Source organism: Vulpes vulpes, unplaced genomic scaffold, assembly GCF_048418805.1.
Source record: "Vulpes vulpes isolate BD-2025 unplaced genomic scaffold, VulVul3 u000000843, whole genome shotgun sequence".
NCBI classification, from domain to species: Eukaryota; Metazoa; Chordata; class Mammalia; order Carnivora; family Canidae; genus Vulpes; species Vulpes vulpes.
Window position 1 is genome coordinate 1 of NW_027325934.1, and position 12,186 is coordinate 12,186.

The 12,186-nt window shown below is 39.7% G+C and overlaps 1 protein-coding gene across 1 annotated transcript; it reads left to right on the plus strand.

The window, feature by feature from the left end:
- Window positions 1-3,191: 3,191 nt before the first annotated feature.
- LOC140597665 (rho GTPase-activating protein 20-like) lies at window positions 3,192-10,046 on the plus strand (the record flags this gene model as incomplete). Its single annotated transcript, XM_072746462.1, has 4 exons — window positions 3,192-3,493; window positions 4,306-4,495; window positions 5,725-5,836; window positions 9,871-10,046. Coding segments are annotated over exons 1-4 (651 nt in total), but the record flags the coding sequence as incomplete, so codon positions are not given.
- Between the last annotated feature and the right edge of the window lie 2,140 nt (window positions 10,047-12,186).

Consider the following 12,186-nt stretch of genomic DNA (forward strand, 5'->3'; position numbering starts at 1 on the left):
CTGAAAAACCAGGAGAGCTCTTTGGAGTTTCCCTTACGGATATCTTTGATAAGGACATCTTGCCCTTACCCATACTGGTAGGTCTCAGTTTGGTCGTTTTTTTTTTTTACCTTCCTGAGGAGAAGGACCGCAGAGGGGCCAAGTGTTCTCATGCAAACCAACCCTCAAATGGATAAATCATTAGACATTCCCTCGCTTTGGCTGAGAAGCTTTGCTAGTGTCATTTGATTTACCTACTGCAGAGTCATTTGGCCAATACAGCAGAACAACGTTTTGTCCCTTCTACTTGTTTCCACCGAGACCCATGTAGGCCTGTTCAGATCAGTCAAAATGGACTCTGTGTGCATGAATCATCTTCACATTCTGCTGTTGTCTTCCTGAACTCACAGTAGTCTCAGGTCTCCTTCAACGGAGTCTACTTAATCTAACAACTGAAAACATCTTACCTAAGCATAAAGACTCATCCTGAGGCATATAAGAATCTGCTAATTCTAAAAGAGGATGTTAAATGACAGCCACAGAGTTTGCCCTTGTTATCTCAAATCGGTGTACTGAATTGTCATTGTGGAAATTTCCTGAGTACCCAGGACCTCTGCAACCCTGCACTAGATTTGGGAATGTTATCCAAGGTGTGAAGAAATTGACCACGTTAGTTCCATGCTTGCTACTTCCCCAGTCCTTGCATCACATCCATTTTAGGGGGTAGCTAGAAGTATCATCCTCCCACTTTAAAAATGAATTTGAAAGCTTTCAGTACAGTTCACATTTGCCCCAGGTCACACAAATGATCAGAAGCATAATAGGTTTCCGATCCCTTGGTCTATCAGACTCCAGCCCTTATTATCTTTCTACACTGCAGGGAGAGGACATGAACATAGAGCAAAGGACAGTGAAAGACTCATGAAGGAAATGTAATCAGTTAATAAGAAGAGAGCATTTGAGCTTTTTTTTTTTTTTAAGGAAGAAGGGAAATAGAGATAGTTGCAATGGAGGATACAATCACTTAAAGAAGAATCAACAAATGGGAAATGAGTATGGCAAAAAGATTTCCATACTTGGGGAAGTGCATCTATGTAAGGGAATAAGGAATCAAGACTGATTCCACAAGGAATCAGGCGAGGATTCCACAAGGCCTTGAAACACGGGAGTTCGATTTAAAAGGGTAAATTCAATGAGAAAAAAATCTGATTAAAATAAGTGATTACAATGTTTCAGCGTATGACTGTCAGGTGGATTTTGGGTAGAAACTATAGGGAGACATTGATTAAAGAATCTAAATTGACTTTAGTCCTTCCAGCTCTAACACCGTATACCATCACATCGCCTAGCTCTTTCAAAAAGGTAGCAAGCTTTTACTCTGGGCTTGGGATATGAAATGCCATATACTCTTCTTTTTTCTCTCAGGATATGCTGTCCTTTATCAATGAGAAAGGACCACTCACGGAAGGCATATTCAGAAAACCAGGTAGTATAAAGGCATGCAGAATCCTAAGGAAGAAACTAAATTCTGGAGACAGAGTGAGGCATTACAGCAAATCTGTTCATGTGGTAGCATTTGTTTTAAAGGTGGGGAAAGTTCTAACTTTATCTGCACATGAGTAAGTCAAGCTGTGATTGGTGTCTTTCATTATGATTGCCCAAGGAGCGACATGGGCAGAACTGATTGAGAACTTCTCAATTCGGAAAACACTTCATGAATTCAAAATTTAAGGAATCTACTGTAGGAGTTAAAAGCCCAATACATTAGAAATACTTTCTGTTTTCACCACACACCACGCCCCTGAAGACTCCATGCAAGATACTAATACTAATATGATTACTAGTAATAATAAGAAATTTCAAAATATACACTGATACATACATAATGTTTACCAAAGCAAACATCCTGCTTTTGATGGCTTCTTCACCACACTCCTAATGAAGGCAGTTTCCAAAAGAAAAATCATATTAAACATTTGAAGATAGGTATGGAAGTTCACAATAGTAAGCAAATGTTTATTTTATGAGGAATCTAAAAAAGGCTCAGTGAGGCAACCAATCATTCTTAACTATCATTGTCGCATTGTCTCCTGTTTCTTAGTGCCTTTTACTTTATAAGTCATGGAGGAAGGATTTCGCCATTTGTGTCTCCTTTCACCACATCCTAGGCATCCTTTAGTTAATGTTTGAGATGTCTATCCCACCATCCAAGGTTATAACGACATGGTAACCAGCTCTAGATACATGCCTGTTTTGATAAATCTAACTTTTGGAGTAGGTGCAAGAGACAAAAGTACTTTTGTATTCTGAAAATTCAGTAGAAGGACTCAAGAACTAGATTAATTTGGAAATTATACAGCTACATCACAGATATCCCATTCTATTGCTAAAATGGGAATGGAGAAAGAAGTGAGAACTAGAACAAAGAATTTAATCCATCTAGCTTGGCACTTGCTAACAGCTCTGAACAAAACTATGTGAAGGCAGTAATGATGACACTCTTAGAATCAAGGTCATATGTGGTCCTTCCTTGCCACATTTGGTCTTTCCTTGTCCCCCATTACTGTTTAACTACACAAAAGATACCAATAGTCTCTGACCACTACTACACTGGGCTAGAGTAAAACACACAGCAAATATATATATAGGCTTCAAGACACAAGGAAAAGAATGATAATCCATTAGGTACTTGAATACCATGGTAAGTGTTGCCCTCTTGAAGGTGCACACATGGAATTGATGTTTCTAGCAAGACTTAGTAGGGTCTTTTCTATTCCTGTGTTATAGGCACAGGCTAGGAAGATGGTGACCACGTGTGCATAGAGTTCTTAGACATTTCTGAAGCTTTCCCTACCTAAAGTTGACTAATCTTTGTGGAGGAACAGAATCTGCAACCTTGGCCTGAATAGTATCATGTCAAACTATCTGGAGAATTGACCTACACTAGAAATGGATACATCCTACACTAGAAATGAATACATCATGAGTTTGCCATTAGATTCTCTACTTTTGTATAGTTCAGGAAAGGAAGAATGATGCAATTATGAGAGTAGCTTTTGTAGTAGTTTGCAGAAAAGCACACAAAAGAGCAAGTGCCCTATGATAGAAGGGAGCTTTGTCTTCCTTTCCACTGAAGGCTATGCTCTGCTTTGATGCTTTCATTTTTGTAAGAGAAAAGCCACACACCTGCTTTTGAACGTGCAAGTCAATGGAGAGTCAGAGCTTAGCCCCATGTGGGTCACAGTTTGGGTATCTATGAAGGAAGTAGGAATCAACTGAAGTTTTCAGCTAAGTGTTTTCTCTGTGATATTTCCAATATATATTTTGTATTAAATATACATATGTGTGTGTGTGTGTTTCTGTGTATATTTGTGTGTGTGTGTTTTTTTTTTTATCCACATAAGGATTTTCTTGAAAATATCGAAGGAAGTTTACTTTCATCGGACCTCTACGAAAAATGGCTTTGTGTTCTTGACGAAGTCACTGAGAAGGAAAAAATAAATGCAGCCCGGAGGTAATGATGCAATAATTACTCTACTCTGGTCATGGCTCAGAAATACAGCCAATATACTATTAGGAAAATATTGGCTTCCTTCTTGCCACTTTGACCACTAAAATAACATTCAATGCCAAATGGTTTCTTTTTTTAATAATATATTTAATTGTTATTTATTTGTGTTCAATTTGCTAACATACAGAATAACACCCAGTGCTCATCCCATTCACCCTCATCCTCAGTGCCCGTCACCCATTCACCCCTACCCCCCACCCTCCTCCCCTTCCATCACCCCTAGTTCGTTTCCCAGAGTTAAGAGTCTTTATGTTCTATCTCCCTTTCTGATATTTCCCACACATTTCTTCTACCTTCCCTTATATTCCCTTTCACTATTATTTATATTCCCCAAATCAATGAGAACATACAATGCCAAATGGTTTCAATTCTTCTCACCCATGGAGGCCAGTTTCAGAATACAGGCATGCCTTATGGCTATTATTGTACTTCTCCTGACCTTATTAAGTAGACTCCTAAGCCGTTGTACAACTTCTCTTATATATGAAACTGGTAGACAAAAGTCAGTGGCCTAAGAGAGATGCCAGAGCATCAACAGCCCGGGTATAACCTTCAGTTTGTCAAACATTTAACCAGAGAGGGTTAGCTCAGAAATTGAATTCGATAAAACATATTTGTATACGTTAATGCCTGGAACTCTGCTACAGCAGGTTGTATACTGGATCTAGAGAGATGTTCTCTGCTCTCCGTCTCTATACTTCAAGCTGCTAAGTGCAATGACTTGCCTTATTCAAAAGTGCATCTTTCTGATTTAGGCTTCTAACACAGCTGCCAAAAGCGAATGTTGTTCTCTTGCGATACCTTTTCGGCGTGCTCTACAACATTGAGCAACAATCCTCATCCAATCAGATGACAGCTTATGATTTATCAATGTGTATAGCTCCAAGTCTGCTTTGTCCACCCATTTCCTGCAGCTTTGAATTGGAAGACAACTTGATTAAGAAGGTAGAGAGATCTCTCATATGTGTCCCCTGTGGTTTAGAATCCATGCTTTGAGTCTGAAATATGTAGTAGTAAATTCGAAGGAACAGTTCTGAAAAGTGCACATCTTCATTGCCTTCCTTGGAATGGCAGACTTCTTTATCCTACTCTGGTGGAATATGGGAAGGGGTGTTGTTAAATTGTGAAATGCAGAGCAGTTGAGTTGCTTCTTTCCCATCCAAGAGATTCAATACTAGACTCACTAAACAAAAGAGAGAGAGAGTGGCATAATATGATAGAAAAGACCTGGGCTTCGGAGTTTGACAAGCCAAGGTTCAACTCTCAGTCTGATCCTTGAGGAGGGAGATTGGAAATTTGGTCAAAGCCATGGCTTCCTCATGACCTCATGGTAACAACCCCCAGCTCCTGTGGTTCTTACTGGCACATCCTAGGTAACTCGGGCACTATGAGTGCCCATGGCTCCAAACACATTGGCCTTGCTCTGCAAGTTGTGGCTCTTTTAGAAAAATACTTGGCTACAGTTTTGCCTCTGCTACATCCGACAGAAACTAGTGAGATATTACAAAACATCCTAATGAAGCCACATATACCTAATAAGATGACAGCTTTTCCCCAAGCTCATGCTGAGAGCCAGCATTCGGCAAAGCAAGACATGAGTAGGGACTGTGGTTAGACAGACAGACATGTTTTCTCTCCAGACTTGTGATTTTTACTCAAAAACCAAGCAAAAGAAAACATCAAAAAAGAAAAATCCACAGGAATATCCACTTTCCAAAAAACATTCTTCCCTATTTTAGAAATGGATTTCATAGGATTTCATGTATGTTTTACACATTTTAATGAGATATTATCCTAAGTTACAACCCAATATTTTCTAGAAGAAAATTTTACACAATAACTAAAGTTTAAGAAGGCAGGTTACTTTGAAAGCTGTCCTAGTTTTAACGATGAAACCATTGGTATCACAATGTTAGGTATTAAACTAGGCCACAAAGTAGGAGTTTAGTCCACTGACTACTAGTATTTTAAAATCTGTACCCAAAGTACAATGGAAAGTATCACTCTAAGTTATCTTATTAGAGAACTTGGGTTTCTATATATTTTTATCAACTCTAAATTTTTCATAGAAGTCTTTCACAGTTTTGGTTAGATCCAAGGTTTATAAACAAAATGTGACCTATAACTCTTCCATATGAAAACGAGCACCCCACTGTGTTCTTTTTGCATTACAGGCTTCTCTCATACAGTTTATGATTGAAAATTGCTTGAAGATATTTGGCGAAGACATCACTTCTCTCTTGGGAGAGAATTCAAAGAATTGTCATTACAATGAGAAGGCTGCAGGTACTGTGGATAATTTAATAGGCTTTAGGGAGACACAGGCAGCAAGGTTGCCAGGGGTCATGGCAGATACTTAGCCCTGTTCTGGAGCCCAGAGCATGCCCAGGGCAATGATTCCCAGCTGCTCCTTCTTCTGAAGGCTGGCTAGCAGGTCAAGGGAGGTTTCACACTGTTGGAGACCCACGAAAGCTTAGAAACTTCAAGATGTTTTGGCAGTATTAGGAGATAGCATGGTATGATACAGTGTTTGGGGATTTTTTAAAACACAATTTTAAATGGATCCCACATCTATATTGTATTATATATGTAGATCAGCATATAATGCATAATTATTTCTTTCTACTTTGGTTGAAACCAGAGCATGGGACTTTTATTCCTCCTCCATCCTCTTTTTGATCAGTGGCTCTTGAGGCACCATAGGATTCCAGTGCTCTTTAAAATGAGTTGAAAAGAACCAGCATCATTGAGAGAAAAGGACTTGACTTGATGTCAAACAACCTCTCCAGAGTACAAATTCCAGTGCCCCCATTTATCAGCTATAGGACCTTTGGCCAATTACTCTAGCTCCGTATCACTTTATTCATGCCTAAAATGTGGATAAAAATAATGCCTAAATCTTAGAAGTGTTGTCAAGATTCAATAACATAAAGGATGTAAAAACATTTCTAAAATGCAAATAATAAAACTAGGAGAAGTTCCCCTGAGACTAGTGTGAGTATTATTGGAGCCTAGCTAATCACAGCTCACTGGCAACACCCCATTTTGTAAATAAAGTTTAGATTCAGAACCTGGAGACACATATCATCAATCCCTCCATACTTTTGATGTCTTCGTTTTACAACATATACCTCATTGTGTTCAGGAAATCTTTAGGGTAATCCATGTCATCAGGAATTAAGATGAGTCTAGTGCCAAGTCAGAGAATATGCTGGTGCAAGACAAGTGTTTGTTTTTCATGTCGTCAGTGACAGAAAAACAAACTGTTGAATCCAAGCCACTGAGAGTGATAGTGATTTCCAGAAGAGCACAACTGCAGAATGCTACCAAGTCCCCATGTGGTCCATCCACCTACATGTCTACAGTTTAGTAAGGCACTGAAGACTGGAATCTCCATAATGACACTTGACACCTCCTCTTTATTTTCCCAATGAATGAGAAATGAACCCCTTCCAAGACCCAGCTATTTGCATTCAAAAGATTTTCCTTGGTCCCATATATTCATATTGAGGATATCTTCCCACAAATTATCTCCTCTATCTTCAATGCCGACCATATCCTATGACATACTTTTTGAATTGTATTGTACTGTGTTGTGTTGTTTCCTTTTTATGGATAATAAAAATAATTCCATAGCTCAGTAGGTTAGACAACCATTTCTTTGTTTATGATTCACATAACCCTTCAGTGGAAGCTCATTTGATCAGTTCTGGTTTCAGCTGAGGTCACCTGTGCACTTACAGTTAGCCTGCAGCTCCTGTCGAGCTAACCTAGGTTTCTGTGTATTGGCGCTGGCTTTCAATTGGTCCCCATGTCTTCCATAAGATAGCTTCTCCTCCTTTCATATGGTGGAGGAAGATTACCCAGAGGCAAGAGGGACTTTTCAAGAGTTAATGTGGGAGAGGACTGTGCAAAGGACCACGCCAAAGGTGGTGGTTTTCAAGACAAGGAGGCATTATTTCTTGAGACCACACATCATAAAACTCACAGCAGCACTACTACCACACATATCCTTTCCTTCACTGGCTTTTCATCCTCAGTTCTGTACACCAGCATTTCCTAAGGGGTATTCCAAGTAGGGTAGGAAGTATCTTTGAAATACTAATTTTTTTTTTTACCTGAGATATTCCTTCCCTCATCCTGCTTCCTACCTTAAGCTGCCTTCAGAGACAATTAAATCACCTCCTCAGGGCATAGAAGCAAGAGGAGAATATGAGGAAAAGGGATCTCCATGTTGCTTATGAGTTTTAGAGTGTTAGCTTTAAAGGAAACAGAAATGATTCATGGCATAGAGTAGAAGATTTCGGTGGCAATCTCACGGGAAAAAAGCCTAAAACCTTGGTAGGTACATGGGATATCTGCACCATTTCCTGCATGGAAACCAAATGGAAGCAGAAAATCCTCACAGAATAGTGAGCTGACATGTCTAAGAACTATGGGGCCCTCTATGTCCATGCAGAGTTTCTAATACCTCAACATGGAACATGTATCTCCATCAGTCCCAGAATAGTATGGAAGAAATAAAAAGCCACTGGGTGTGAAAGACATGCCTCAGCAATAAGAGTACAGGCCAATTTCCCAGGACCAGAGAGCAGTTTGGACACCTCAGCAACTATTTATATACATCAGTGACACAGAGCAATTAGATAAGTGGCACTTCACCATTTTACAACTTGTCCTGCACCAGAAGACTCCGGAACATAGACACACTCATGGGGGCAATTAAGAAAACCTAAATCACTACCAGTCTCAGAACAGAGAATCAAACTAGGCATCAAGTGAGCTATTTAGAACTACAGAACTGTACATTTCTGAATCATGCCAGCGTGTAGACGGGGATTGCTATCAGTGCATATAGAATATAGGATCCATGCATTGTTTTCCCTTTCCCAGGAAGGGTTCCCTTGTGAAATAGGTCTAGGAAATTCTTACTTTCCCAGTTTTCTTCCACATATATTTCACATTATTCGACCCTTTTGAAGCGACCCCATTCATTAATGATCCTGGGAACATTTATTGCCTTGTGCTGAATAGTATCTTATATATTTAGTTTAACTTGGTGTAGACAGCATCATTTACGTTAAAGTTGAGCAAACCAAAGCTTTAAAATGCTGAGCTTGCTAAGTCGCAGAACCAAGATGCTTCTGGTGCAGTGCTGGCCCCACATGAGTGGAGGTGCTGATGCACGTAGTACATCCCAGAAAAGCCAAGTTGCCCAGCGTTTAAGGTTATTTGTTGAAATGTTCCTCATCTTTTTATCCTTCGACAGCTTGGCTCATCTGTTGACTCTTAAAGCAATCGGTTATTTAAGCAATGTTAAGGTATCTTCAAAGGAAAACATTCACTGCTGAGCAGTAGAAATTTGAACTCAGCTTTTCACTGCTGATCTCCTTTTCTTTGGAAAGTTCTTCCTTCAATAGGGAATGTTGAGTAGTTGAAAATCATCTCTGGAAACTGGTGGTCTATAAATGCATTCCTAACCTCTTATTGTTTTGCATTTTCTATGTTTTCTTTCAAGCCTTGTACTTGTGTGTAGGTGTATATATACATGTATGTTTGAGTGTGTGTGTGAGGAAGTGTGTTTCCACACTTCATTGTGGCTTAGGCTCTTTTCAGTAAATGTTAAACCTATTTAACCAAAAACATCATCTATGGGTGGGTTGGTGGGGTATGACAAGAGAACACAGCCACCACATAGCCAGCATGTGATGACTACTTCCCAAGGACCCTGACTGCAGAAAGTCGTCCTTGAAGATGGCCCAGAGCAGAGGAACCAGAGAAGTAGGGGTCAGGCAGATTGTGTCCTGAGAGGCAATTCCTTTGGATGGTAGAAACTTGAGCACTCAGAAAGCCAAGGAGAGAATCTGAGGCTGAGGGGAGCCTGGCTGTGAAAGCACAGGATTACCAAACTCAGCTTGATTTGCATACCAAAAACTTATAGCTTTTAAAATCAGAAAAAAATAAAAAATAAAAAAATAAAATCAGGTCTGATACCTGAACCCACTGATCACACCAGTAGAAAGCAAACATCTACAGTTTCAGTGCCTCCACATCAGTGTAATGGCAGTAACTGATGGCCAAGGAAATAATCACCCTGAGTCTGATCAAGTCCCAGGTTTACCCATCAGTCTGAATGTTATTGGCAAGAACTCACCAATGCCATGAGGATGCTGTTAGCCAATATCAGAACGTGGAGAGCTCTGCACAAGAAATGACTCAGTTTCCCTCTTCTAGCCTATACAATGAACATGCTGTATAATGGCAATGGTGAAAATATGTCTAAGTGAATTAAAAAAACACTAATCTCCCTTCTTCCTTAGATTCAGACCAGAACACCAAGGAAAGCAGTGCTTTCACGAACTCGGCATTTTGCCACTGTGCTGGCACTTGCCAGAACAACCAGTGCAGAGCTGCACTGTCTGAAAAACCAGGACAGCTCTTTGGAGTTTCCCTCACGGATATCTTTCATAAGGACAACTTCCCCTTCCCAATACTGGTAGGTCTCAGTATGGTCTTTTATTGCCTTCCTGAGGAGAGGGACCTCGGAGAGGCCAAGTGTCCTCATGCAAACCTACCCACAAATGGAGAAATCATTAGACAGCACCTGGCTTTGGCTGAGAACCTTTGCTAGTGTCATTTGATTTACCTCCTACAGAGTCATGAGACCAATACACAGAACGACGTTTTGTCCATTCCACTTCTTTCCACAGAGACCCATGTAGGCCTGTTCAGATCAGTCAAAATGGACTCTGTGTGCATGAATCATCTTCACATTCTGCTGTTGTCTTCCTGAACTCACAGTAGTCTCAGGTCTCCTTCAATGGAGTCTACTTAATCTAACAACTGAAAACATCTTACCTAAGCATAAAGACTCACCCTGAGGCATATATGAATCTGCTAATTCTAAAAGAGCATGTTAAATGACAGCCACAGAGTTTGGCCTGTGTTATCTGAAATCGGTATACTGAATTGTCAGTATGGAAACTGCGGAGTATCCAGGACATCTGCAACCCTGCACTAGATTTGGGAATGTTATCCTAGGTGTGAAGAAATTAACCACGTTAGTTCCATGCTTGCTACTACCCCAGTCCTTGCATCACAGCAATTTTAGGGGGTAGCTATAACTGTCATCCTCCACACATTATAAATGGATTAGAAAGTTTTCAGTACAGTTCGCATGTGCCCCAGGTCACACAATAGATCAGAAGCAGAGTAGGTTTCTGAACCCTTGGTCCATCTGACTCCAGCCCTTATTATCTTTCTACACTGCAGGGAGAGGGCATGAAGATAGAGCAAAGGACGGTTGAAAGACTCATGAAGGGAATGTAATCAGAGAATAAGAGAGCATTTGAGCTATTCTTTTAAAGAGGAAGGGAAATAGAGATAGTAGGATTGGAGGATACAATCACTTAAAGAGGAATCAACTAATGGGAAATGAGTATACAAAAGATTTCCATATATGGGGAAGTGCATCTATGGAAGGGAATAATGAAAAAAGACTGATAAAGTAGGAGACCCGGCGAGGATTCCACAAGACCTTGAAACACGGAAGCTTGATTTAAAAGTAAATTCAATGAAAAAATCTGATTTAAATAAGTGATTACAAAGTTTCAGTGTATGACTGTAACGTGGATTTTGGGTAGAAACGATAGAGACACATTGACTAAAGAATCTAAATTGACTTTACTTCTGCAGCTCTAAAACTGTATACCATCCGATAGCCTAGCTCTTTCAAAAAGGAAGCAAGCTTTTGCTCTGGGCTTGAGATATGAAATGCCATATACTCTTCTTTTTTTCCTACATTATATGCTTTCCTTTATCAATCAAAAAGGACCACTCATGGAAGGCATCTTCAGAAAATCAGCCAGTATAAAATCATGCAGAATCCTAAAAGAGAAACTAAATTCTAGGCACAGAGTGAACTTGGACAGTGAATCTGTTCTTCTGGTACCATCTGTTTTAAAGGTGGGGAAAGTTCTAGCTTTATCCACATATGAGTTACTCAAGCTGTGATGGTGTCTTTCATTATGATTGCCCAAGAACCAACATAGGCATAACTGATTAAGAACTGGTCAGATGGAAAACACTTCATGAAATAAAAATTTAAGGAAGATACTGTAGAAGGAAAAAGCCCCTTACATTAGAGATACTTTCTGTTTTCACCACACACCTCCCACCTGAAGACTCCATGCAAAATACTAGTACTAATGTGACTACTATAATAATAAGAAATTTCAAAATATACATTGACACTTTCATAACGTTTACCAAAGAAAACATCCTGTTCCTGATGATTACCTCACCACACTCCTAATGAAGGCAGTTTCCAAAAGAAAAATCACATGAAAAATTTGAGAATAGATCTAGAAGTTCACAATAGTAAGCAAATGTTTACTTTATGAGGGATACAAAAAGGCTCAGTGAGGCGACCAAATCATTCTTAACCATCATTGTCTCCTGTTTCTTAGTGCCTTTTACTTTATAAGTCATGGAGGAAGGATTTCGCCATTTGTGTCTCCTTTCACCAGATCTTAGGTATCCTTTTGTTAATATTTGTGATGTCTAGCCCAAAATCCAAGGTTATAATGACACGGTAACCAGCTCTAGCTACATGCCTCTTTTGATAAATCTAACTT